Source organism: Triplophysa dalaica, chromosome 4 (genome assembly GCF_015846415.1).
Source record: "Triplophysa dalaica isolate WHDGS20190420 chromosome 4, ASM1584641v1, whole genome shotgun sequence".
In the NCBI taxonomy this organism is placed as follows: Eukaryota; Metazoa; Chordata; class Actinopteri; order Cypriniformes; family Nemacheilidae; genus Triplophysa; species Triplophysa dalaica.
The window spans coordinates 9,899,211-9,926,809 of record NC_079545.1 but is presented as its reverse complement, the minus strand read 5'-3'; the positions used below and the strand labels follow the sequence as shown (position 1 = coordinate 9,926,809).

General features: G+C 37.6%; 3 protein-coding genes across 4 annotated transcripts; all 3 read right to left on the bottom strand.

Annotated features, from left to right (window-relative positions):
* Positions 1-5,985: 5,985 nt before the first annotated feature.
* Positions 5,986-13,760, bottom strand: LOC130420012 (uncharacterized). The gene is made up of 5 exons (XM_056747065.1): positions 13,606-13,760; positions 12,147-12,400; positions 11,806-11,996; positions 11,298-11,385; positions 5,986-6,239 (listed from the first exon to the last, which is right to left on the bottom strand). Exons 1-5 carry the CDS (start codon positions 13,690-13,692, stop codon positions 6,002-6,004), a joined length of 858 nt encoding a protein of 285 aa, XP_056603043.1. The 5' UTR covers positions 13,693-13,760; the 3' UTR covers positions 5,986-6,001.
* Positions 13,761-14,031: 271 nt separating this feature from the next.
* Positions 14,032-24,717, bottom strand: LOC130420010 (uncharacterized). 2 transcript variants are annotated; one of them, XM_056747062.1, is made up of 6 exons: positions 24,291-24,717; positions 24,091-24,219; positions 23,201-23,394; positions 22,845-22,992; positions 21,136-21,340; positions 14,032-14,443 (listed from the first exon to the last, which is right to left on the bottom strand). In XM_056747062.1, the coding sequence occupies exons 1-6, from the start codon at positions 24,507-24,509 to the stop codon at positions 14,388-14,390; spliced, it is 951 nt and encodes a 316-aa protein (XP_056603040.1). In that variant the 5' UTR covers positions 24,510-24,717; the 3' UTR covers positions 14,032-14,387. The 2 variants fall into 2 exon arrangements, with proteins under 2 accessions (XP_056603040.1, XP_056603041.1); XM_056747063.1 differs by lacking the exon at positions 14,032-14,443 and adding an exon at positions 19,946-20,833 and having other exon boundaries at positions 24,291-24,716.
* On the bottom strand, positions 14,599-19,908 carry LOC130420011 (uncharacterized). The gene has a single exon (XM_056747064.1). It carries the CDS (start codon positions 19,177-19,179, stop codon positions 18,313-18,315), a length of 867 nt encoding a protein of 288 aa, XP_056603042.1. The 5' UTR covers positions 19,180-19,908; the 3' UTR covers positions 14,599-18,312.
* Positions 24,718-27,599: the final 2,882 nt, after the last annotated feature.

The following is a 27,599-nucleotide window of genomic DNA, read 5'->3' as shown; positions in this document are numbered from 1 at the left end:
GCCCTGTGCAAGGCGTTTCCACGAATATTGTTGCCCCTTAAATGTAAATGCTAACAAAGGCTCGTATTAATGCATCAACTCTGCTTGAGCCGAATTGTACAGGGTTGTTTTTTCCTTTCTGTCTAGTTTACAGGCAACCGTCGATCCTCTGCCTACAAGAGGACTGATAAGCGGCTCAAGGGTATCTGCCTCCGGGTGCAGCATGTCCCCACGGGTTGACACCATGATTAACCCTTTGTTATGGTCTCAGTTCAGGGATGAAACTGGTTTCATTGACATGGAACCGTATAGGGCTAAATTTAAAACAAACAAACCTGTCTACATTAAACAATACCCTTTATCTAAAGATAAGGAACAAGGCATTCAACATTTGATTGAAAATTTTGTCAAGCAGGGTGTCCTCGAACAAACACACTCAACATATAACACACCAATTAATCCTGTTATGAAAGCTGATGGGACTCTGATTGAACAAGCACTTGTGTCTGTGTCAAACTTTGTCTCCTGGATCCAGAAACTCTGTGTGTTCTTCCGACTAGACTCTTCAACCGTAGAATATTAATTAGACAAGGGGACATAAGAAGTTTACATTCTTACAGATCTCATCAAATTTTTTCATTTTTAATACTATCTTATAGTCAGGTAGGATTGTCACATCCATAACGATATTCCTCATAAATGGACACATGAGATTTCAAATGAAGTAAATATTTGATGTTCTATAAAGAGGCATCACTTCTCTATTCATTGGGTTTTATTGCTTTAGGATTGAGCACTTTATTTCACAGAAATCCTACAAAGTTTGTTGTCTCCAAAAAAATGCTTCTATTTTGTCACCTCCATAACGCATGTTTATTTCCCTTTTTTTTAAATAATAAATGTCTTCATAGACTGACTTTTTTGTGTTTAGACTCAACAAGGATTTAGTGAAATATAAACATGGTTTAATATATTCGTAACAATTTCATTCTCTGAGCATTTTTATGTCATTTATATAGCCCAAAATGTCACGTCCATAACGTTGGAATTTCCGGGAGTAGAAAAAACAGGGTTTGGACCATTGAATTTACATCAGTTTCTAATCGCAGAGTTGTAAGGGGGGAAGAGAAGACTTTTACAAAAATGCTATTTTCTGTTCTATTTCTTTTTCAAAACTTCATCACAGCATTTGCAATACAGAGGCATCCATGTTGATTCGCTTATCACCAAGAATGTGTCGCTTATCATCAAAGTATGTGTCGCTTATCACCAAAGATGTTTAACAGGCCTATTTAAAGCCTTTTGGTGCCCCTTTAAATATATTTGCTTGGCCCTGAATTGTACTTTACATCTATTTTATTCTCTTATACATCATTTTTTCTATATTTTTGTTTGTTTTTCAGATGCACAGCGAATGAGCTTTAGTGGAGTAAAATATTTTGTCACCTTACCTGGATACAGACAGAAGTATCACATCGACTTTCTAGATGCCCTACACAGAGAGACTCCAGGTCTGATGGAGGTTTCTACAGTGCAGGAGAGTGATGTCATTCTGCACTTCCATTCTGAGAGTCTTGCTGCTTTGAAAGATGACAAGAGAACAGGTGAACATTTCCCTTCACAAAATAAATACTGTATATTGACGTTTCTGGCTGTTACAAAAAAGTATTTATTACCCATTAAAAACTTTTATAATAATAAGAACAATAACAAAAAGAGGACAACACTCAAATAATTGCTTTATTCGCTGAATAACCTACTTTTATAATATTTTTACTAATTAAACGTAAAATGTAACATATTATTTTGTTCTTTTGACTAAATTCAGATATACACTGAAGACTAATGGCCTTTCATCCCTCTACTCTTTAGACAAGCCTGTTGTTGACATTGTTCTCCATGAAACACTAGATTCAACATCCGTCCAAAAGAGCAGTGGATGTTTAAACAATCCAGATGTTTTCATAGTGGACTGTGTTATCTGTGAAGGAGTTGAAGAACTACCTGAATGCAATATAAACAGAGAGGCAATTACTGCAGTCTCACAATGGCACTAAGGTGACTTAACATTTTTCCTGATTGCTGACACATCTCATACAATATGCAATACACCGATATGTAAATACCTCAAACTTTCACGTCAAACTCCAATTTCAGTCAAAAACAAGTTCACACATTTATTGTTAAATCATAATATCAATTCTCTTTGTACAGAATAAATGATCACACTGAAGGTGGACAGTTCCTGTGGCGGACTTTGACAACTGCATGCAAATGAATTATCAGTTGAAATAAATGACTGTATGAGTAAAATATTAAATGTTATTCATAGTTCAAGTAATTGCCTGTAACTATTTATCTTCTTATAAAAGCTGTATATCAGAAAGCATGTATTATCTTAAAATAAAAGATGATTCGAATGTATATTTCGTTTTCATTACATAAATTATAATCATTACATGGCATTAAACACACTTTAAACACCTGTTTAATTGGACTGTTATATTTGTTTCATTTGTTAACACACTTGAAAAACTTTTTACATTTACACATCTCATCAGAGCAACAACCATTAACATTGCTTTAATGACAGGTGAGTGTTGTTTAAAGTTCTGCTCTGTTTGTTATTATAGTATCATGAAATGGACAGAGAACCAAGACGCAGGCAATAAGGGGTTAACAAAAACCTTTTATTAACACAAAAACAGGGAAACTTAACAATAATAAAAAAAACACGGAAAGTTGAAACTTCAACAATCTTAAACAGGAAACACGAAAGGGCGTAACAATGGCGTTTAACAAACAATGAACCGACACGGGAGAGAGGGAACTGGAACTATATGGGAACACTAATAATTGATCCTGCCACAACACTTGAAAATCATGACAAGGAGAGGCAGGATCATGACATAAACATAATTGTATATTTAAACATCTAAAGTATGTTCTAACCATTGGCCAACAGAAAGAAGATATGTTTTTTACAAAAAAATAACCAATTAAAATCAATGTGTTGCTAATGATTGTGTGATGTCATTTAGTCTTTTTTGGCTTATTGTCCTGCGGAATGTTCTGTTTAAACTGGGGTCTGATGTCACAGTACCATGTCACCTGTCACCTGAAATAGGTGCTGTTGACATGGAGATCAGATGGTTTAAAGAGAAAAACTGTGTGATTCTCTATAAGAACGGACAGGTGACAGAGTTGAGGAGCTATGAGGGCAGAGTGAATCTTGTAATTCATGAACTAGAGAGAGGAAATGTGTCCTTAATACTGAGAGACTTCAGAGAGTCAGATGCGGGAGTTTACCTGTGTCAGGTCATCAGTCAAGACACAACAGTGGAGGAGACAGTACAAGTTAATGAATGTGAGTTTTTATATTGTGCTGTCAATAGACATTTTGTGTATTATACATCATAACTTGTGACTGTTAAATATTTTTATCAGCAAGGGAAGATGCGGAAGTTCAAATTGCGAGTCAGTCATCACCATTTCAAAGCAAAAATGTGCAGCTGAAACCACATGAGGTAAGTGAATGATTTTGATGAATATCAATAATTCAGTCAGTGTTGTTCAGGGTGTGATCCACTTATAATGAGGTTTTGACGTTTGTTTGAATTATGCTTGAATTATGTTTGTTTGAGTTACTGTATATGAACCATTTAGATAAACTTCATTCCCACATCTTTGAGATTTCACAAATTGATTATTAATTCAACTGGAGAGGTGTTTGTAGAATTGTAACTTAAGGATATAGATTTAATGTATGAATAGTATGTATACATAATTTGATGTATTTATTATACAGGTGTATTTTTCCTGTCAAGAGTTTATAAAGAGCTTATTGAAATCCGAATGAAAACAGATTTGAGAAATTGTGTTTTGGTTTATATGATGCTGGATCCTTCAAACTGTTTTCTTCACTTCAACAGATCAACAAAGCATGGAGTGAAAGACCGAAAAGAAAAATGGAGGAATCTGATTTAATGACAGGTGAGTGTTGTTTAAAGTTCTGCTTTGTCTACAAAACATCAGGACATATGTTTCTCATAGCATGTGGTGAGTATGGAGAAACTTTACCAGACTTTCAAAGATGAAAGGGAAAAATCTGTAACAAACTGAATTAAAATGAAAGGAGAAAACTAGAATGTAAGAACTGTGAACTCCATAACAAAATTCATAGATCTTAGTGAAGAAAATGACAAAAAGGGAGATGAAAGACAAGAACTGCAAGGCAAAATGACAAACCCTACCAAAATTGTGTCTGCTAGAAAATCAAGAATCACAAAAGCATGAATTAGAAAAAGAACAGCTGCAAGAAAATGAACACATTGAGGACGAACAGAATAATCAAAGGGAGCAAAATGCAGAGTTGGAGAATTTGATGAGTCAAAAAGAGAGATCATGAGAGAAAGCAGTCAAGGAGCAGGAAACTTCTTGGTTACGTCTGTAACCTCAGTTCCCTGATGTCGGTCTCTCGACACTGTGTCGAGAACGACAGATGGGATTCGCCCTTGACAGATGGGGTTACCTATGGAAAATGCCACAACGCTGTATCGCGTCACAATCTCTAGCGATGCGACGGTAACAGGCCTGGGCGTGTCAACTCGAAGCTTTCGCAAAACTGCTCTGAGGCCACCTCCTACCCGTGGGGAGGAATATGGTGGACATAGGTATGGTCTCGTCCTCAGTGGTGGAATGTAACGAAGTATTTGTACTTCGTTACTGTACTTAAGTACATTTTTATGTATCTATACTTTACTTAAGTAAAAAAAAAAAAATGCATACTTTTACTTTTAGACCTACTCAAGTAGATTTTTCAGCAATTATCTGTACTTTGTACTCCACTACATTATTAAAATGCGTGTCGTTACATCCTTCCGAATCTCTTGCATACACATTTTTTGGTCGACTGACGTTTTGGCGTTGCTGGCCAATGCACGTTGAAACAGATCGGAGATCTGATTGGTCAAAGAACTCACGCGCTCAGCGCGCGTTTTGAAACAACACAAGCGGAAGTGTGTAAATCGAAGGACACGGTGGTGGACACCAATATCAAACATGGACGAAGAGCCAACAACGTCGACGGAGCTTGAGCCTGTGCCCTGCAGCTCTGATTCTGAGAGACATCCCTGGCCTTATTTAAGCAAGTTATTTGAATTTAAAGGTTCAAAGAATGACTCCTGGCGTTTTCAATGTGTCAAGTGCCTACCTCAACGCAAATAACTGTTGGCGTTTAAAAACTACCTTCAAATTTGAAGAAACATAGAGGTAAGACATGCAATGCTAGTTATTAATATTTAAGTTACAAACTTGCTATGAAATGGTGCTATGACTTTTATAGAAAAACGGATGTCAACATAACATAACATAGCCAGTTAGTGGTAACGTTAGCACTAACAGGGCAACTTCATCAGATGGTTATTAGCACAGCAGGGACGATAGCTTGCTAGTATGTTACATTTTTGGATATGAGCAAACTACTGCTATATATCTGTACATTCGTAGTTGGCTAAAATAGCTGTTTGTTTTGACTCGATGAAAAAAGTTTCAAACTTTTTATACATATGGACATATGTTCTAGCTTCTTTACCATTCAACATTGGGTATTTAGTTGACATTTACAAGTAAGCATGCAGGCAAAACTATATCTTGGTTTGATTCGATTGGGAACAATTTTGCACTATGACAGTTGTTTTTCGTCAATATCATGACATTTTTTAGAATTTGCAAACATATGTTGGTTTCGGGTCCGTGTACGTTTTATTCATTTGATATCCTATATTAAATAAATTAATGGAAACTGAAAAATGACTCGTTTTTTCATTTTTCGTTTAGTTCAACAAACGAAAAATTAGATCATCAATTATCATCTTCAAAAATGAGAAGTTACTTAAACAGCCCAGTAAACAAGGGCCACACACTTGCACACCAATGTACAGCATCATTGAATAGCTCAAACATGATTTTAGATGAGCAACATCCACAACTCTGTTTTAGCATTACATTTCTTCCTTCTAGTTCAGAGAGTTTTGGTTAGCACATTTTGAGATGAAATGTTTTTTGTACCTCTGCAAATCGGACACATAAAAGTGTCTTTTAGGACTGTTACCAAATTTGCCCTCTGTGCTGCTCCCTGTACGGTGGCGACAATCTCCTCAATTTGCCTGGAAATGCTTTCCAGCCCCTTGGATGACTCCAGTAGCTCCTCAATCTGGAGCTTGAGAGTCTGCAGAGAAGAAGCCTCATGGACTCTGCGACTAAAAACAAAATTGTTTTCTTTAAGAAGCAACAATTTTATAGTTAAAGTTCATGAATATGGCTAAACTTAAAACAGAATTCTGTAATGAAGATTGGGGAAATTTGTCAAGGAGAAATAGTGTAGGCTGTCTACAAAAAACATATAAAGGTGTGGATTTCTTAGCTCCAACTAGCTTCAGTTATATCCTTTGTGTAGCTCTTATAAAAATGAATTATTCATCAGTATTATCTTTCAATAGTAAATAATTAAATCAATATTTTTCTGCCCAATAATGATTTTGATCAAAGTAAATGATATCATAGATGATGTATGTGTGTGTATATGAATAACAAAAGTTTAAGCATTTGTCTTTTGTTCTGGTTCTCTGTTTAGGCACTGACTCTTTATCTCCAGTATAAAACAACTGCTTTATCTGGCCATGCGAATGTACAAATTATCACTCTGATTTGGAAAATGTTTGAGATTAAGCTCTGAGCATCGAGTGAGTAGTGTGTTTGTTTCCCATTTACAGAAGTTAGTTATTGCTGGTGGAATTACTATACTTTGAAAACCGGATATATTGATATGCTAACCGTGTTGTGCCTAAACAAATTTTTTTGTTGTCATACAGTACTTGAAGATATGCTGTGAACGGCCATGTGTACTGTAGATATTATCCCAATTATCTTTGGCTTATCCTTTCAGAATCAAAAGTAATGACGTAGGTTAGTGGTCTCTGTTGGACTATAATTACTGTTGTGTTAACTATACTGTTGAGGCCTGTGGCGAGTGGTGAAGCTAACTTCTGGCAAAACTAAAAAAAATGTCAAAGCAAATTTTTCTTCGACTAACTTCATCCCTGACTCTTTGTCTTCATTTATCATAACTGGTCTATGGGTCTTTACTGTAAATTCCCCTACACATTTGTAGACTGGGGGGCAGTCGTGGCCTAATGGTTAGAGACTCGGATTTGTAACCCAAACGTTGTCGGTTGGAGCCTCAGTAACAGCAGGGGTTGTAGCGGACAACGCTATTGAGTTAGCGGGCTACAACACACACCGCGCGGATAGAACGGCAGAAGAATCCGGTAAGACAAGAGGAGGTGGATTGTGCATTTATGTCAACAATGCTTGGTGCACGAACTCTGTTATTGTCGGAAGACACTGCTCGGCTAACCTTGAGTTTCTCATGGTTAAATGTAGACCGTTTTATCTGCCTCGGGAGTTCACTTCGACCATTATAACGGCTGCTTATCTTCCACCGGATGCTGATGCCAAGCTTGCTATGAAAGAACTTCATGCAGCCATCAGTAAACAACAGACTGCTCACCCGGAGGCTGCATTTATTGTTGCGGGAGATTTTAATCACTCAAACTTAAAGACAGTGCTCCCTAAATTTCACCAGCATGTTTCCTGCCACACAAGAGGAAACAAAACTTTGGATCATGTCTATACAAACATGGCTGAAGCTTACGCCGCGACACCCCTCCCCCACCTGGGTCAATCTGATCATCTTTCTTTGTTCCTCACCCCCAAGTATTCACCTCTCATTAATCGTGTGAAACCATCAGTGAAGACCATCAAGGTGTGGCCTGCGGGGGCAGACTTCACACTCCAGGAAAGGTTTCTAGACACAGACTGGAGTATGTTTGCTTCTCAGGCCACCAGTGGCTCTTTTACCAATTCTGACCCTCGACGCATGTGGCAGGGCATCCAGGCTATTAGTGACTACAAACCCAACCACTCCATCCCCATAGCCACAGATGCTGCCTTTCTGAACGAGCTTAATGACTTTTATGCACGCTTTGAGAGAGACAATAAGGAACCCGCCACCAGGCTCACACCTTCTACTGACCACCCAATCATCACACTTAACTCCACAGATGTTTTCACTGCACTAAGCCGGATAAACGCACACAAGGCTGCTGGCCCAGATGGCATCCCTGGTCGCGTACTCAGGGCATGTGCGGAGCAGTTCGCTGGGGTCTTCACGGATATCTTCAACCTGTCCCTCGCCCAAGCAGTGGTTCCAGCATGTTTTAAATCCACCTCCATTGTGCCCATTCCAAAACATTCCAGCCCGACATGCCTGAACGACTACCGCCCTGTAGCACTCACACCCATTGTTATGAAGTGCTTTGAGCGGCTGGTCCTGTCACAACTAAAAGACCCTTTACCATCCACATTTGACCCATATCAATTTGCCTACCGTAACAATAGGAGCACAGATGATGCGGTGTCCATGGCGCTGCACTCCGTGCTCACACATCTGGACAATAAGGACACTTATGCACGCATGCTGTTTGTAGACTTCAGCTCTGCATTCAATACCGTCATCCCTTCCAAGCTAATCATCAAACTTGGAAACCTAGGCATTAACAACTCAACCTGCAACTGGATTATGGATTTCCTGATGAACAGGCCTCAGCTTGTTAGGTTAAGCAACATCTGCTCCACTACAATCACCCTCAACACTGGCGTACCACAGGGCTGCGTACTGAGCCCCTTTCTCTACTCCCTTTTCACACTCGACTGCAGGCCTGTGAATGGATCTAACTCCTTCATCAAGTTTGCAGACGATACAACAGTGATTGGTCTCATCAGCAACAACGATGAGACTGCTTACAGGGAGGAGGTACGGCACCTGGCCACATGGTGCTCAAACAACAACCTGCTCCTTAACACCTCCAAGACAAAGGAGATCATCGTGGACTTCAGGAAGGCGAAAGGAGGCACACACGACCCCATCCACATTAATGGGATGGCTGTTGAACGTGTTTCCAGTTTCAAGTTCCTGGGGACCCATATTTCGGAGGACCTGTCCTGGACCACGAACACCTCATGCCTGGTCAAGAAGGCTCACCAGCGTCTCTTCTTTCTGAGGACACTGAAGAAGAACCAACTGTCTTCAACTATCCTGGTGAACTTCTATCGCTGCACGATAGAGAGCATCCTGACCAACTGTGTCACAGTGTGGTACGGGAACTGTTCTGTTGCTGAGCGCAAGGCACTGCAGCGGGTGGTGAAAACAGCCCAGCGCATCACAGGGACTACACTCTCTTCCATTGAGGACATCCAGAGGAAACGCTGTCTGCGTCGAGCTCACAGCATTCTCAAGGACTCCTCTCACCCTGCTCATAGACTGTTTACTCTCCTGCCTTCCGGTAGGCGCTTCAGGTGCCTCCGGACAAGAACCAGCAGACTAAGAAACAGCTTTTTTCACAGAGCTGTTTCATCATTGAACTCTGCTCCCCCACTGATTCCACTACCCTCATAACTTTAATGCTGCTATTACATTGTTTACACTGCACTACAGGGCTGCCATGCATGACCGAACTGTTCACACCAGTACTTCATGTATCTGCTCTACTGGACTGTTTACACACACACAGCATCATTTGCACTCTATACTGCTCACTTGCACACAAGGAATATTATACTGAATGCTCATTTGCACTAATGGACTACTTTGATAACTGCATTACCTCTTCTAATGCATTGTAACTTCAATAACTGCACTAACTCACCTACTGCACTGTAACTCATCTATTACATTACTGCATCTATTGCGTAGCTAACTGCATCTACTCATCTATTGCACTATAACTTCAATAACTGCATTAACTCAACTACTGCACTATAACCTTAATAACCGCATCAACGCATCTACTGCACTATCTCATCGACTGCACTGTAACTGTATTATCTGCATCTACTCATGTATTGCACTATAAGTTCAATAACCGCATCAACTCATCTACTGCACTGTTACTTTAATAGCTAATGTCTAATTAATGCACACTCAAGTCACTTGCACTACTGTATAGTCTATATTGTTATCTGTTCAAAATCACCTGTACATTAATGTTCACAGTATATAGCCTTCTGTATATATTGTTCATAGTACACACCGACCGTCATATTTCCATAGTACATGCCCATTGTATAGTATTTTCCTAATATTGTATTCTGTATTTATTTACACTGTATATCCTGCACTTGCTAATTGCACTTCTGGTTAGACCTAAACTACATTTCGTTACACTGTACTTGTATATGTGTAATGACAATAAAGTTGAATATAATCTAATCTGTAGTTTGAGGTAGTGAATGATCAGCGCTCTCCTCTACCTTCAATACCACGGCTGAGGTAAGACCTTTAAGCAAGGCACCGTTCCCCCAGGTGCTCCCAGGGCGCGCAGCAATGGCTGCTCTCTGCTCTGGTTGTATGTTCACGCTGTGTGTGTGTTACTGAATGCTGTGTGTGCACTTGGATGGGTTAAACGCAGAGCACAAATTCTGAGTATGGAACACCATACTTGGCCTCATGTCACATCGTATTCACATAAAAAGTTTTCACTGTAAGTAGTAAATTCCCTTAACCCAAAAATACTGCATTAAAGTTCATCCAATCTTTTGGCACCATCACTTGTGTTGATCCATTTGGGAAAACCGGGTCTGGACGGCCACAACTCTGCAGAGTTTGGCTCCAACCCTAATCAAGCTCTCCAGGATTACTAAAAACTTCAAGGCAAGTGTGTTGGAGCTGGTTAGAGCTGAGCCCTGAAGGACCAGGATCGGGAAACGGGCAAACATAGAGATCAGAGCCCTCGCCCCGAACCAAGGGGGAGTGCTCCAGGGTCGGGAGAGAATGCCGACCCCGGAGCCCTCTCCCCGGACAGCACGCCAAATACTCATACTAAGTTATTTTCTTAACTACGTTGCCCCCTTTTTAATTATTTGCTAAGGTGAACTCGTGAATTAGTAATTGTGGTTTCTTGTTTGGTAAGTAAAAATGAAAATAATTGTGTGGCCTCTAACTGTTCATATTCATGTGTTTCGTTAATGTAGCTGAGTAGGAGGGTTTTAATTACCAGCAGCGAATCCATGTCTGCAAAACGATCATTTTAAATTAAGTACTGCTAACTAACCGATATTGAATCGAATCGCAAAATTATATTGAATCGAATTGAAAATATCTACTTGAAAAACTCAACCCTAATTTTTTTTTAATTTATAGTTTTGTTTGTTCACTGAAATGAACTGCCAGAAATTTGACTAACATTGCACTTCAGTACCTCTGAATCCTGCTGCGTTGCCAATCTGTAAAAGCAGCCCTTTCTACTGCATGCACCTTTCTTGAGTTGGGGCTCCAATAAAATGATCCTATAGCAGGAAAGACACGGTAGAGAACAGTACATAGATTTCAGATTTCACAATAATAGTTTTTTTACTATACAATCTAGAAGACCTGAAAGAAACTGATAATATAATTTGAAAAATAAAAATCTGAAAGTTAAAAAATAATCCAAGGCAAATTTTCGACATAATAATTAAAAGATGTTAACCATTCTCAATGATTTTTTTAGTTTGCATTCGATTTTGTATTATTACCTGAATACGCTGTTAAGTTTTTGAAACAAATTAAAGTTCAAATAATCACCTCTCCTGTTTTTGACTACATTTTTATCTGTTTGTTTCTTTACATAGCAGTAGAGCTAAGAAAAATCAGTTCTTATTGGCGAGTCTTTGCTTCTTAAAGTAATAAAAAACTAATTGCAAAAAACATGGTTTAAAAATACTTACCAGTTGTACCCTCAGATTGTAAAATTTCATTTCCTTGAGCATTTGTTAGGACATACGTTTCTTCATTGCCCATAGCTGCCTTTATTTTCTCCATAATATTTGGCACATTTGCCTCAGATTCTGCAAAACGGACAACGACAACCCGACTGGAGACCAAATGTCCATCATGGATTTCAGATATGTGTATAGATCTAATAAAGATAAAAATATTTCAGTATTGTAGAAAATGACAACCTCAACATAGAAATAGTTTGTTGAACAAAGTTCTAAAAACTACTTAAATCCTTATTAAACATGAAGAGGATAAAGGTTGATATAAGCTCAACATTCTAAGGGGTCACCTTTGAAAGGATCTTAGAGTACTACTTCTTCTATACGGCACTGCAAAGTTCACCATTGGAGAAGATGAAGGTCTCTGAGTGAATGCAAAACTTCGCTGACTCACAGATGGTGACAAAGCATCTGCTTGAAGTGCACTGCCATGAACCTCATAATGACCATGGTCAGTAAGGTCCAAGCTGCAGAAGTCACCACTGTCCAGAGGGAATACCGCAACATTTGCTGAGTCTGTTAAAAACAGACTATCTGCATTAACCTGAAATACAAAAAAGTGGTGTTGACATTCTTGGATTTCTTTGCAGTTGACAACAACTTGGTTGGTGCTGTTTGAAGTTAGGCTGGAACCACAACTAAGTGAGATTCTTTCCCTCCTGCCCCAGCTTGCGAGCTTGTATATGTTGTCATACCTTTTGCATGTTTTACATTGAGCTAAAGAATCTACTCATGTTATTGTTTTACATTGAGTTAAAGAACTTGCCAATACAAAACTCAACTTGACTGATATACTAGAGAGGTGGTTGCCACTTACGTTACCGTTTTCTTAGATTTTTTTTTTGATTATGGAGGAGGTAAGAATTTTGTAGTTTATTTGTAAGGTTGTGTAGTTTGGTACACCCGGGGCCCGTTTCAGAAAGCAGGGTGAGTGCAAACTCAGAGTAAGTAAACCTCAGAAAACGGAATACTCAGGGTTTTTGGTTTCAGAACGTGAGGTATGTCAAATCCGCGACCGCGGGGTAAGTCAAGCCCATTTCAGAAATCGAGGTATCTTATACTCCGAGTGAGTAACCAGAGTAACATACTCCTAGCTCTGCAATAAACCTTAACTTTTTTATTTAGAAAATTGTTGTTCTGTTTTCTGGCAGATATTAAATTAAACACATCTTGACACAAAACAATGTAATCAATATTGCTCTCGTATTCCTCAATAGTACAGTGAGTAACGGTGGATGCAATCACAGTAATTCTCATAGAGCCGTTTCACACGACTACGAGAGTGATATCGATACAATATGTTGTTATATGTTGTCTCAAGATGCACATCAGTGATGGTTTTTTTTTGTAAAGTTATGTTAACAGTTATGATTTAAATATGCCAAGGCCTAGGCCTGACCTAAACTAACAATAATCCCTGTCAGGGAAACTGCCCCATCGAAACAAAGTTATCGAGTCCTGGGTCCAAAGTTGGATATTCCCTCATGTCTCTGTATACATTTCATTTAATGTTACATGATCATCTTCATATTTGCGTGCCAATTGTTGCCATGATAAGGTCGATATCTTAATTATGATTTTACTCGAAGCTTTACTTTTTAAAATTTCAAATAAAGGTAGATTGAGTGTAATGTTGAGATATCTGAAACATGTATTTTTCACATAAGGGTTTACGGATTGTCATTTTAAAAAGAAACCGCCAGTTAGTCACTTCATTTGAACCCATTAACGTTAGCTAATTACACACACCTGGAAAATCCTTGAGATCCGTTCCGCTCGCATATCCTCAAGTCTTAAGGAAATTCTTTGGTTTCCTTTAAACAAAACGTATGCCATTGCCACAAATCAATTCGGTTCCTGGAGATTGTTTTAAATTAAATTAAGTTTAAGAGTTAACGTGGTGGTCCACGTGTTTTACGTTAGTTTGAAAAGAAACAATGCTCCTCTTGGTGGAAGATGGTACTTCGGGTGCTCTTAAAGAAACAGCACATTGTAGTCCTATAGGACTATGAAAAATAACATAACTATTGTATCTTCTAAGAATTACTCATTCTAAAGAAATTTTATTATCCTGGCTCTATAAAACAACTATTCTCTGCTTTACAGTATTTAACTAGGACCTGGCTAGTTGAGTTAAGTGACTTTGGATTTAAACAGATCAAAGAAACATTATATATAAATACTAAACAGAGTTTATTAATTATTGCTAAATGGGAAACGGTTAACATAGATCTAGCTCAATACAACATTCTGCATATTACAAACAAACAAACGCAAGCAGAGATATACACACTGCACAACAACAGTGTCCAGTGTGAAAATTTCTTACTCTGCTTTTTTAATGTTATTAAAAATAAACTTTGAAATCGTTTGTTGAATTAATTGCTACAGCTGCAACATAACACAAGACTACAGGAGCTACTTCTAGATATGACTTCTCACAATGTCAATGAGTTTTTTGATGGCATGCTGGAATTGGTCAGGCTGGAAATTTATCGTGTTTTCAAACAACACACAAATATTTGGATAATTCAATGAAAATTCACGCTGAGATGCTTCCTGATCTTCAAGACTTTCAAAAGGATTCCTGCCAAAGGATGACAACCGTGTCAATGAAGACCCAACAATTCTGTCATAACAGTCTGCTGCATCCACTGCATTTGGCAAAAGAAGGGAAGACACTTTCTTTGGGCATCCACCAAGGGCCAAATGATTCAATAGCATCTGGCTGCAGACGAGATGCACTGTCAACTCAACTCAACTCAACTTTATTTATATAGCGCTTTTTACAATTTTCATTGTTACAAAGCAGCTGTACATGAGACACATTTAATACAAGTATGAATTCTAAAGCAGCCCCCCCGGCCAGGCAGATAGTGCAAAACAATATGCAAACGGTGGTGAGGAACCCAAAACTCCCATCGAGAAAAAAAACCTCAGGGGAACCCAGGCCCAACCAGGGGATTCCAGTTCCCCTCTGGCAAAAGCTGCTGCCTCTGCACAAGCTCATCAGTGCTTGCACAACAAGGCTTAATAAAAATATAAAAATTAAAGATTATCATTAACAATCTAATAGCATTTGAAATGTTGTAGAAAAAAACAAAGTTGTCGCGTCCTTTATCCAGCTCTATCCTCTTAGCACTTGTCAGGTCACCGCTTCCCATTCTCAGCTCTGCCATCAGGTCTGGGCATGAACTGCATCCTGCGGTAACCTTGGAACAAAGAGACAAGACTGGCTGAGAGTAGAGTACTGTTCTGCACTCTTTGATGCAACAAGTACATCATTTGTTGTTGGATGTGTTCCTGGTTCCGGTTGATCTAAATAATGCAGCCTAAATCCTCTGAGGATTAATATTATGGAGGTGTAGTGTATGCAAGATTAAAAAGATGAGTCTTTAGTCTAGATTTAAACTGACAGAGTGTGTCTGCCTCCCGGACCGTGCAGGGAAGAATATTCCAAAGTTTAGGCGCTAGATAAGAAAAGGATCTACCACCTGCACTTGATTTTGAAATTCTAGGTATTACCAACTGACAGGACCCCTTAGCGCGTAATGTACGTGGTGGTCTGTAATACAATAGAAGTTCATTCAAATACTGCGGCGCTAGACCATGTAGGGCTTTATAGGTAATAAGCAAGATCTTAAAGTTAATGCGATGCTTTATAGGTAACCAGTGCAAGGTTGACAGAACCGGGGTTATATGCTCATACTTTTTTGTACGTGTAAGAACTCGAGCTGCCGCGTTTTGAACCAGTTGCAGTTTTTGTAATAGGCCCGCAGGGCAACCACCTAGAAGTGCATTACAGTAATCTAGTCTTGATGTCATGAATGCATGAATTAATTTCTCTGCATCTGACAGTGACAGCATATGACGTAATTTAGATATATTCTTAAAATGGAAAAATGCAATTTTACAGGTGTTTGCGACATGGCTTTCAAATGAGAGAGTACTGTCAAATACAACGCCAAGATTCTTAGCTGATGACGAGGATTTTATGGAGCAACCGTCAATCGTTAAGCAGTATTCTTGGTTGTTACGCATAGCAGTTTTCGGTCCAGTAAGTAACACTTCTGTTTTGTCCGAGTTTAGTAGTAAAAAATTGTTACTCATCCACATTTTTAAGTCAACTATGCAATCCTTTATTCGATGAAACTGCTGGGTTTCATGAGGCATCGAGGAAATATAAAGTTGAGTATCATCAGCATAACAGTGAAAGCTAATTCCGTGTCGCTTTATTATATCTCCTAGAGGTAGCATGTATAATGCGAAGAGCAGGGGTCCCAAGACTGAGCCCTGTGGTACACCGTACTGGACTTGTGATTTGCGGGACACCTCATTGTTTATTGCTACAAATTGAAAACGGTCGGATAAATAAGACTTAAACCATTTCAATGCTATTCCGTTAATGCCGACGTAATTTTCGAGTCTATGTAGAAGTATGCTGTGGTCAATGGTGTCAAATGCAGCACTGAGGTCTAGCAGCACCAATAACGAAATACAGCCACGGTCAGACGCTAAAAGCAGATCATTTGTAACTCTGATCAAAGCAGTCTCTGTACTGTGACATGCTCGAAATCCAGACTGGAATTCATCATTAATGTCATTCCTTTGGAGGAAGGAGCATAATTGAGTTGAAACTACTTTTTCCAGAACTTTAGATATAAAAGGTAAATTCGATATAGGCCTGTAATTCCCTAGTTCTTTGGGGTCGAGTTTGGTTTTTTTTAAAAGAGGCCTTATAACAGCCACCTTAAATGCTTTAGGCACATGTCCTAATATCAGAGATGAGTTAATAATACTAAGAAGAGGATCTATAATTTCGGGGAGCATTTCTTTCAGTAGTTTTGTAGGTATAGGGTCTAGCATGCATGTTGATGATTTAGATGATTTAATGATTTTAAACAGTTCATCGTGATCTACTGTAGAAAATAATTGCAATTTCTCCTTAGGGGTGCTGTAGTTAGTTTGTTCAGCGGATTTCACTACAGGTTGCATTGTTATAATTTTTTCTCTTATATCTTGGATTTTACTTGTGAAGTAGTTCATAAATTCATCACTGTTATGCTGATAATCAGAATCTGACGTCGATGACGACTTATTTTTTGTTAATTTAGCCACGGTGTTAAATAAGAACCTAGGGTTGTGATGGTTTTCCTCTATTAGTGTTGAAAAGTAGGCGGATCTAGACGTTTTTATTGCATTCCTGTAATTTCGAGTACTATCCTTCCATGCTATACGAAATACCTCTAAATTCGTTTTCTTAAAGTTGCGCTCCATTTTACGGGATGCTTTTTTTAGAGTCTGAGTGTGTTCATTATACCACGGTGTTGGGCTGCTATTTTTAATTTTCTTTAAACGCAGAGGAGCAACTGTGTCTAATATTTCCGAGAAAGTAGAGTTAAAATGTTCAATAGTAGTGTCAAAATCGTCAACGTTATTACTCATGCTGGATATTTTAGACAATTCAGGCAGATTATCGAGAAACGCATCTTTGGTAGTTGAAGTAATCGTTCTACCATATTTGTAACAAGGAGTTTGATTTGCAGCCGTAGGCCATTGAAGCAAACATAATATCAGATAATGATCCGAAATATCTTCACTCTGCTGAACGATTTTAACATCGTCCACATTTATACCATAAGAAAGTATTAAATCTAAAGTATGATTACGAAGGTGAGTGGGTCCTGACACATGTTGACTAACGCCCATGGAGTTAAGAGTGTCTTTGAAAGCCAGTCCCAAGGCATCTGTATCATTGTCTACATGGATATTAAAGTCACCGACGACAAGGACTCTATCTGCGGCCAGTACTAGTTCTGATAAGAACCCACCAAAATCTTTAATAAAATCTGTGTGGTGCCCTGGAGGCCTATATACAATAGCTAGAATAAATTTTAAAAATGTTTTGTCCTTAGTATTAGGTGTCGATACGTGAAGTACCATGACTTCGAAAGAACTGTACTTAAAATTAGACTTCTGAGAGGTAATAAAAGAATTCTTGTAAAGTGCAGCGACACCTCCCCCTCTACCTTTTAGACGAGGCTCGTGTTTATAGTAATAATCATGGGGAACGGATTCATTTAGAGTAATAAAATCATCTGGCTTTAGCCATGTTTCTGTCAAACAAAGCATGTCTATTTTATGATCGATTATCAAATCGTTAACAAAAAGTGCTTTATTTGAGAGAGATCTAATATTAAGCAATCCGAGTCGTAACAGCTGATTATCTGTATTTTGTTCATGTTTGATTTGTTTAACGTTTATTAAATTACTTTCAAGAGGTTTACGCAATATCTTATGTTTGCTAATCCGGGGGACAGACACAGTCTCTATTTTATGTTGTTTGTAAGAAGGGATTATTACATGTTGAATATTTTGTGTATTCTGTAACGCGAGACGGCAAGCAGACAGTTGGTTAAGCCATTCTGTCTCCTTCCTGACCTGGGCCCTAGGTAGTCAGACTTTAGCATTATTAAGACTGTGTGCCAAATTTCTAGAGAGGAGGGAAACCCCATCCCAGGAGGGATGGAGACCATCTCGTTTCAACAGGTCAGGTCTGCCCTCAAAACTCTTCCAGTTATTTATAAAATCTATATTATTCTGCAGGCACCACTCAGACAACCAGCCATTTAGTGATGATAATCTGCTATAAATCTCATCACCACGGTAAGCAGTAAGGGGGCCAGAGAATATTACAGTGTCTGACATCGTTTTTGCGAGCTCACACACCTCTTTAATATTATCTTTAGTGATCTCCGATTGACGGAGTCTAACATCATTTGTGCCGACATGAATAACAATCTTACTGTATTTACGATTAGCCTTAGCCAGCACATTTAAGTTTGACTTGATGTCAGGCGCTCTGGCTCCCGGTAAACATTTGACTATGGTGGCTGGTGCCTCTATGTTAACGTTCCGGACAATAGAATCACCGATCACTAGGGCACTTTCAGCAGGTTTCTCAGTCGGTGCGTCACTGAGCGGGGCAAACCTGTTCGAGACTTTAATCGGAACGGTTGAGTGATGTTTTGTCCTGCGACTATGCCGTCTCACCGTCACAAAGTTTCCCAGCTGCAGGGGATTTTCAACCAGAACCGAGCTGTGTGCGCTAACATTGCTCGCATCCGAAGTGTTTTCTACGGTTCTTACACTCTTACTATCCTCAAATAAAGATTGGATGCGAGACTCTAATTCTAAAATCTTCTCCGTCAGCCTAACTACTTCCCTGCATTTATCACATGTAAAACCCTCGCCGCTGACAGAGAAGGCTAAACTAAACATATGACATGAGGTGCAAGTAACAACAATAGGAATAGAAGCCATAACTCACCGGGTATGAAGTGCAATCCTAACTTACCAAGGTTGCTTGATGAGTCTTAGTATATACACTTAAAAAGAGAAACAGTTAGCACACAATACAAATAGGGGGAGATGATATTCCACAATGTAAACAGAAGGCAAGCTACCACGCTAATATGCTAGCGGCGTTACGTTTCAATGAATATAGGTTTAAAATATAAAGTTATAAATAATTCGGCAACGACAGTGATATGTAACGATAGTAAAATACACTAATAATAAGACCAAGAACAAATGTGAGGTGAAGCAAGTGTCAGAGGATACAAACTAGCCGCCGGCAGCGATGCAATCAGGAACCGGAAACCGCAACCCAAGCCAACCTGATTACACATCCACCTGACATGGATCCACATCCATGTCAGACACATGCACTCTCAGCCGCGCATGCGCACTCGTCACATGCACTCTCAGCCGCGCATGCGCACTCGTCCCATGCACGCTCTAACGTATTTCACAAGGTGAACTGTAAGATTCTATTAATAAAATGTTAAGGTTACTGCTTTTTAAGAGTACCGTGAATACTGGTGGTTCAGTTCAAGGCCAGGTATTTATTATAATTATAGCTGAAATACATTAATGTGCATCTGCACTAATAATGAAAATACATAACTTTATAAAACCTTTTCTTGTACACGTAATCTTCCACCCTAAAAATATAAACAAACTCACATATATACATAAATGTCTCATTCTACAATAAACAGGTGCTTGTTAATCAATGGTTTAATGATAAAGTTTTATTATATAGACATACTATATATATATATATATATATTATAGTTTATATATATATAGTTTGTTTATATAAAAATAATTGTTCTAATATTAATTTATTTTAATATTGCAGGTTAGTTTTGTTGTTTGAAATAAAACATAATTTATTATACAAAGAAACGTGAAGCATTTAAGAAATAATAAAAGGGAAGTTGTTCATTTTGTAAAAATAAATCTTGAATAAATCGCATCGTGAGCTGAGTGAATCGTTACATCCCTATATTTGATAGATTTCAACGTCATATTAAATAATTTTGAGAAACACATTGTCAAAAAAATAACTATAAAGTGCAGGTCACCTACAAACTTTCCTGTGAGTTTTCAAGCAACGCTACAAAATTAATTTAGATAACGTTAGTTCTTCAATAAATTACTGTATGAAGAACATGTATCGTTAACCAAGTATCATAGATGCGATATATCTACCATTGATTATAAGGATTAAGTTAGGTTTCGAAAACATTATCTTGTATATTAAAACGATACTTTACATCTATCTAATACTGTATGAATGAAATCAATATACTTACAACATTCGTCTGATAATGTTAAAGAACGTTTTCGATTATATTTGTCAAATAATTCATAATAACACTTTTACTTCGACTTGATCTTGTATGAGAATAAATAAATAAATAAATTGAATATTTAATAAATATACTTATAATTGGCCTGTAGGTGCATTTAATTCATACACGTGTCTGACAGTGCGTTTGTTTGAGTGCGCATGCGCGGCTGAGACTGCATGTGTCGGAGTGCGCATGCGCCGCTGACAGTGCATCTGGCCTGAGAGTGCATCTGGTCTGCAGCTAGACCCTTCTCAAATGATTTGGAACTCCATAACCTATTTAGCGATACAGGAAAAATTAAGTGCTTATAGAGAGCATAAGTTAGAATTTACATTTCCTATTATAGACTATTTTCAAAGATCTAAACAACTCTGGTCTAGAAGCTGCAGTTTTTTTTAACACTATACAAACGTTGAAACAAAAGACAACCAACAGAACATCAACAATTGAATCGAACGTTAAACATCTTTTATACTAAATTAGATATGTAGAATAATAAAAACGTACCAGACAAATCACTCTAAAGTAAGTCTAACAAATGAAAATGCTAAAATAATAGCAGGTATTCCAGATTCACCTGAAATACTGTGTGCATTCCAGGACTGCACAAATCGGTCAAGACCGATTTCAGCAACTTGACATGTCAGCATAGACACGCAGTATTGCATGAGGCTATCTTGCATGTCGAGCTCCTCTTGGTCTACCAAATGGATGAGTGCTCCTTTCAGTGGATAGTTCACTCTATTGTTGACCTCTGGCCACATTCTCTCTACAATGTGATTCTGTAAAAAAAGACAAGTGAATTTAGACATACATTTTAATTCGGCTTGGCAAAGCATAGTCTGCAAGTTTTTTTTTTAATGTCTAAAGAAACAGTTTCAGAGAGTTGGTTTGTGGTTGCAACTAAAAAAAAAGCAGAGAGACAATTGGAGATGGTGGTCTAGTGTGTGAAACCACTGAACTGGTAAAGCAAAGGTTGCTGGTTCGATCCCAGCATCCACCACCAGTGTGTCCTTGATCAAGACACTTTACTCCATGTTGCTCCAGGGGGATTGTCCCTGTAATAAGTGCACTGTAAGTCACTTTGGATAAAAGCGTCTGCCAAATGACTAAATGTAAATGAAAAAATAAAAAACAACGGAGGAAAAGGAAATATAGTATAGAAAATCTACTCCTACTTTAAGCTTCTTAAAGTAAGTTTAAGCTTGTAAATTCTAAAGTCAGTGGACTTCCCATGCACAAGAAAGTACCTTTGACTATTTATCCTTTTTATCATCATCCTTTTAAAAAAAAAAAATCACCCTTTATTCTTTCGTTTCATAAAATGCTTGTGCCAATGTTTTAAGTTCTTTGTAATAAGCGCTCATACAATTAGCCATGGTTTAAGTATAGTAAGCATATTTTAACTTTATTTTATACAATACAGCTAAGAAAATTGTCAAGGTATAATTCCAAGGTATAATGTTTCATGTTATGTGGTATAATTAAAAAGTTATCAGTTTTATTATTTTATTAAAACATTAGAATTTTTTGAGGTTTGAATTTGAATACAGTATTATTCATATTTTCCCCACTTTATTTGTATTACTGTACGGAGTTTTGGTAATAAACAGATTTATCATAATCCCACAATTATGAATACTGTGTGGATTAACTAAACACCAACCACAGTCACACATATCATAAACAGAACACATAACAGAGCACCCAGTAAGTCATTTGACGTAAAGAAGCCTGGCAGAAGTGAGAAAGAGGTGAATAATAGAGATTGTAGATAGTTGAAATACTCATGATTTGTACCTTTAGTTTCATTATAAAAAATTCCACGTTCAGAATATTATAAAATCATGTGAAAGAGTTTTCTGATACTCAGAAAGAATATAAAACATAACCTCTACTTATTTGTACAAATTGACACGTTATTTCATCCTGCTGGTTTGAACAGGATCGGACACCTATGAACTAAGTAAAATCAATAAAATAAATTATATTAATTTATTCTCAAAAAGTAGAAAATAACGGTCAACAATATGAAAACAAATATATAATCAGACATTTGTTGCATTAATGTCACTTTCCTCCAGCTGACTCGTGTTGTATCATAGGAAAAAGTGAGTGAGCAAGAGTTCACAGAAAATCAGAATGCATTGTGGGTGAAATGTAGTGAAGGAACGTTGGGAATTCCTTTTCTTTCAGAATTCGGATAACACTACAAAATGGCGGACACATGATATAGTGCACTATATAGGAGACAGGGGAGGAATTCAGACAGAGCATAAGACTCACATTTGTTGATGCTGTTTGCATATATGGCTGCCTCTCTGTGTTGTTTCTGAGATGTGCAAGGTTCTCCTGAACAAAAAGAGTTAAATAAAATTCTTTGCCATGATCTACCCTGACCTGGTCCCATATGCCATATTCAATCACTGCATTTCTGCAAGAAACAAAGTGTAAGGTTACATTTAGCAGCACTAAATCCAAATATAATCTGTTAAACAAGCATGTTTGTTGAAAGCACCAGATAATTTAGAGAAGTATCCAAACACATGGAGATAAGTACAGGATTTTTATACATTTTTATGGAATTATTAAGGAACTACTACTAAACCATCTAAAAAACAAGAGCAAATATTTCAAATTACCTGTAAACATTTTGATAAATTGTAAGGTTGTTTTTCACTGGCATAGTGGAATGACCGACAATCTTTCTTGAGTTTCCATCCACGGCTACAACATGGGTTACCCCAAACATCACCATCTTTTCATTTTGGTCAATATGTAGTTTGCGACCCATGTATTCTGCAGTGTATGTCACTGGATTAATGTTCCGAGATCCCTATAAAAATGACAAAACTTGCAAAAACTGGGAGGTACACGTGTGCATTTACACTATTCAACAAAAACCATATGTGTTAAAGGCAGAATGCATCATAAGTTAAAGTTAAGGCTTTAGCCTGCAAGCACAGAAAACATGATGCCACCCTCCATCTGAACCAAAGCTAGGAACTCCTTCTTTCGACTTATTACCAAGAGACTAGTGACACACAGACACTTACATAATATATGCCTTTGTACTGTGCATATTAATTTTGTATTTATAAACGCATACATTAATTTATTAAAGATAAAATGTCAGTGAAAAAACATTATGTATCATTTAAATAATTGGTAAATATACATAAATCCATGTATAGGCCTACTCTATATATATTTGGTTAATATTAACATGTATCTGTACATGTTAACAAATACAAAATGAATATGCATAGCATACAGACATACATTATATGCAAGCACATGCTTTTAATAACAAGATTAATCGTTAGCCAATTCAAGCTGTTATCGAATCAAAACCCACTAGACCAGCTTAAAGTCTTCAGCCACTTTTTATTACAGTGAAAACAGAGGAATAGTAAAAAGTAAAATATGTGAAAAATAACTTGTCCCTTTATAACCTTATATAATATTGTATACAAAAGCCAAACATTTAAAACTTGACACCGTTACTTCTTTAATGATACAGGTAACTTACATGATACCTAGCCATATGATAGGGCAGATTGGTGGTTCGCAGTACACTTCCAACTCGACCTTCTGATGCATTTACACCTTTTGTAGTCAAGTATCCCTTCATCATTTTTCTTCCATATGTTGGCCCAATCTGTTACAGAAAAATCCTTACTGGATTGAGAACATTAACACCAAAACGTTAATTCTTAAATTAAATTTTACCTCGGTCACGGCTTTTGCAACTTCCAACTCGAGATTGTAGTTGTCAACACGCTTTCTTCCTATGCCATGCACATCACAAAACCGACGTATGCTAGACTTTGAAGCACCCTTTGGTAGTTCACATTCAACATTTAAGAAACTTGATATCTGTTCATCCGAGCAACCATTTTTAATCATACTTTCTATAGTATTTGGATACGGAAGCAACGCAGAGGCCATGCTAACAACTAGCGAGAACAGACCGCGATTCAGCGATGCTATACCCTACGTACGTTATATTCTCTTCGCGTTATCTTAGCCATTGACAAACAAACAAGGAATTGGTGTATTACCGCCACCAACTGGTATGAAATGTGAATCTCCTTTTATAACCTTTCAACAAATTAAGTATCGAAAAAGAAATCGTTGACACAGTCCTGATAGGAATCCTGAAACTTTTCAATTCTGTCTCAGATTTACGAAAGTGTAGCCTAATATGTTGTAGCTACTGCTTTCAATTGTCCACAGTATTCACATCTGTATTTTGTTTACCGATTTTACAGAATACTTGAAATCCAGTGATCTCTGGAATCTGCATTAGCCGTATTGTTGGCTCATTATGCATATACTGCTGAAACATAAAAGACAAGATGTCAGTTATTTTATAGTTGACACATATATATATATATATACAGGTGCTGGTCATATAATTAGAATATCATTAAAAGGTTTATTTATTTCACTAATTCCATTCAAAAAGTGAAACTTGTGTAATTCAGTCCATACAGACTGATAAATTTCAAGTGTTTATTTTATTGAATTTTGATTATTATAACTGCAACTACTGAAAACCCCAAATTCAGTATCTCAGAAAATTAGAATATTTTTTCGAAAAGGTTCAATATTGAAGACACCTGGTGCCACACTGTAATCAGCTTATTAACTCAAAACACCTGTAAAGGCCTTTAAATGGTCTCTCAGTCTACTTCTGTAGGCTACACAATCATGGGGAAGACTGCTGTCTTGACAGTTGTCCAAAAGACGACCATTGACACATTGCACAAGGAGGGCAAGACACAAAAAAGGTCATTGCAAAAGAGCCCGGCTGTTCACAGAGCTCTTTGTTCATTAATAGAGAGGCGAAGGGAATGAAAACATGTGGTAGAAAAAAAGTGTGCAAGCAATAGGGATAACTGCACCCTGGAGAGGATTGTGAAACAAAACCCATTCAAAAATGTAGGGGAGATTCACAACGAGTGGACTGCAGCTGGAGTCTGTGCTTCAAGAACCACTACGCACAGTTGTTTGCAAGACATGAGTTTCAGCTGTCGCATGACGCCACTCTTGAACAACAGACAGCGTCAGAAGCGTCTCGCCTGGGCTGAAGACAAAAAGGACGGGACTGCTGCTGAGCGGTCCGAAGTTATGTTCTCTGACCAAAGTAAATTTGGCATTTCCTTTTGAAATCAGGGTCCCAGGAAAAGAGGAGAGGCACACAATCCATGTTGCTTGAGGTCTAGTGTAAAGTTTCCACAGTCAGTGATGGTTTGGGGTGCCGTGTCATCTGCTGGTGTTGGTCTACTGTGTTTTCTGAGGTCCAAGGTCAACACAGCCGTATACCAGGAAGTTTTTGAGCACTGCATGCTTCCTGCTGCTGACCAACTTTATGGAGATGCAGATTTCATCTTCCAACAGGACTTGGCAGCTGCACACAGTGCCAAACCTACCAGTACCTGGTGTAAGGATCATGGTATCCCTGTTCTTAATTTGCCAGCTAACTCTGCTGACCTTAACCCCATAGAAAATATATGGGGTATTGTGAAGAGGAAGAGCTGAAGGCCACTATCAGAGCAACCTGGGCTCTCGTAACACCTGAGCAGTGCCACAGACTTATTCGACTCCATTGCTGCAGTAATTCAGGCAAAAGGAGCCCCAACTAAGTATTGAGTGCTGTAAATGCTCATACGTTTCTTGTTCATTCTTTTCAGTTGGCCAAGATTTCTAAAAATCCTTTCTTTGAAATAATCATCAATACAATCAATAAGCATCAAAGTTAAGAGAAATAAACACTTCAAATATATCAGTCTGTGTGGAATAAATGTATACATTATACAAGTTTCACTTTTTGAATGGAATTAGTGAAATAAATCAACTTTTTGATGATATTCTAATTATATGACCAGCACCTGGGTGTATATATATATATATTTTATATTAGTCAACGTTAACACAAAAATCACAGATTTCACGAGTCACCACGGCAACGGCTGGGAAGTTTGATGAAGATATTTTTGGCTGAAATATAGACGAAAAATGTATACAATTGTTTACTATTATAAAATCATTTTAAGAGTTTCTTATCTGGGGGCCGAATGCTAGTTGACACAGAGGACCCTTTGTAGGCTGGGAGAGGAAAATACATCTGTTGTACATTATATTGGGGGGCTCAGAGGACGTATGTGTATGTGTGTATGTGTGTGTTAAGCACACTATATAAGGGCTTCTCCAAAAATGGAGAAGAGAGTGACATTGCAATCCTACTCCATTAATAAAGTGTTTTTTGTTTCAAAACTCGAGACTCAAGAATAATTCTTCAAAGCATGAAATGAAAATCCACAACAAGCTTAAAGTTTTTGACTGTAAAGCAACGTTCTAAATCATCATCTAATCTAAAGCATCTGTGTATAAAGTGCGGGACACTAATCTTAAAATTGTATATTTTAGGTTATGTGTTTATCAAACCATAAACGGTATAAATTAATTATTTAATTAAGTATATAAATACTTTAAATACATGCACTATTTTTATACCACAATATTTAAAATATATACTCATCATGGCTATCTTTGTTACATAAAGAGTAGATTTGTTGAGATGTTTGTGACTGTTATTTTAATGAGTCTACCTTTGTATTTAACCAAAATTGTGTTGTGCATATGTATTTGATCACATTGCTTATTTTGAAGGGAGTATTCAACATTTTTTTGTTCCTTCTCTATATGTTCCTTAAAAAATCTATCATTGTTTAGTTTTCTGAAAACTGACTCTACCTTGTATCAGCTATATTTCCAACAGTTGCTGATGTAGTCATATTAATGGAAACTCTTTTAATTCTATAAACTACTTAATTGGTCATAATTTTTGGGAAAACATTGTGTAATGCTTTTCAGTACACTACACCATGTATGACAATTAAATTGCAGCAGAGGATGAAGATCTGCTGTGACAGAGGTAGAGGTTTAAAATGTTAGGCCCAGTCACATGTCCAATATGTCATATAGCCCACATATATCCGTTTCAAATACACATACATTTTGTTTGTTTCTTTA

What these genes read in the sequence shown, in the direction of transcription:
- LOC130420011 (XM_056747064.1), bottom strand. Translation starts at nt 19,179, where the DNA reads ATGGCTTCTATTCCTATTGTTGTTACTTGCACCTCATGTCATATGTTT.
- LOC130420012 (XM_056747065.1), bottom strand. Translation starts at nt 13,692, where the DNA reads ATGGCATACGTTTTGTTTAAAGGAAACCAAAGAATTTCCTTAAGACTT. An exon ending in ACTCTAAGATCCTTTCAAAG is followed by an intron (nt 11,997 to 12,146) that starts GTGACCCCTTAG and finishes TATCTTTATTAG; the next exon opens with ATCTATACACATATCTGAAA. An exon ending in ACAATCTGAGGGTACAACTG is followed by an intron (nt 11,386 to 11,805) that starts GTAAGTATTTTT and finishes TTCCTGCTATAG; the next exon opens with GATCATTTTATTGGAGCCCC.
- LOC130420010 (XM_056747062.1), bottom strand. Translation starts at nt 24,509, where the DNA reads ATGGCCTCTGCGTTGCTTCCGTATCCAAATACTATAGAAAGTATGATT. An exon ending in ATTTATCAAAATGTTTACAG is followed by an intron (nt 22,993 to 23,200) that starts GTAATTTGAAAT and finishes TGTTTCTTGCAG; the next exon opens with AAATGCAGTGATTGAATATG. An exon ending in TGCAAACAGCATCAACAAAT is followed by an intron (nt 21,341 to 22,844) that starts GTGAGTCTTATG and finishes CTTTTTTTACAG; the next exon opens with AATCACATTGTAGAGAGAAT.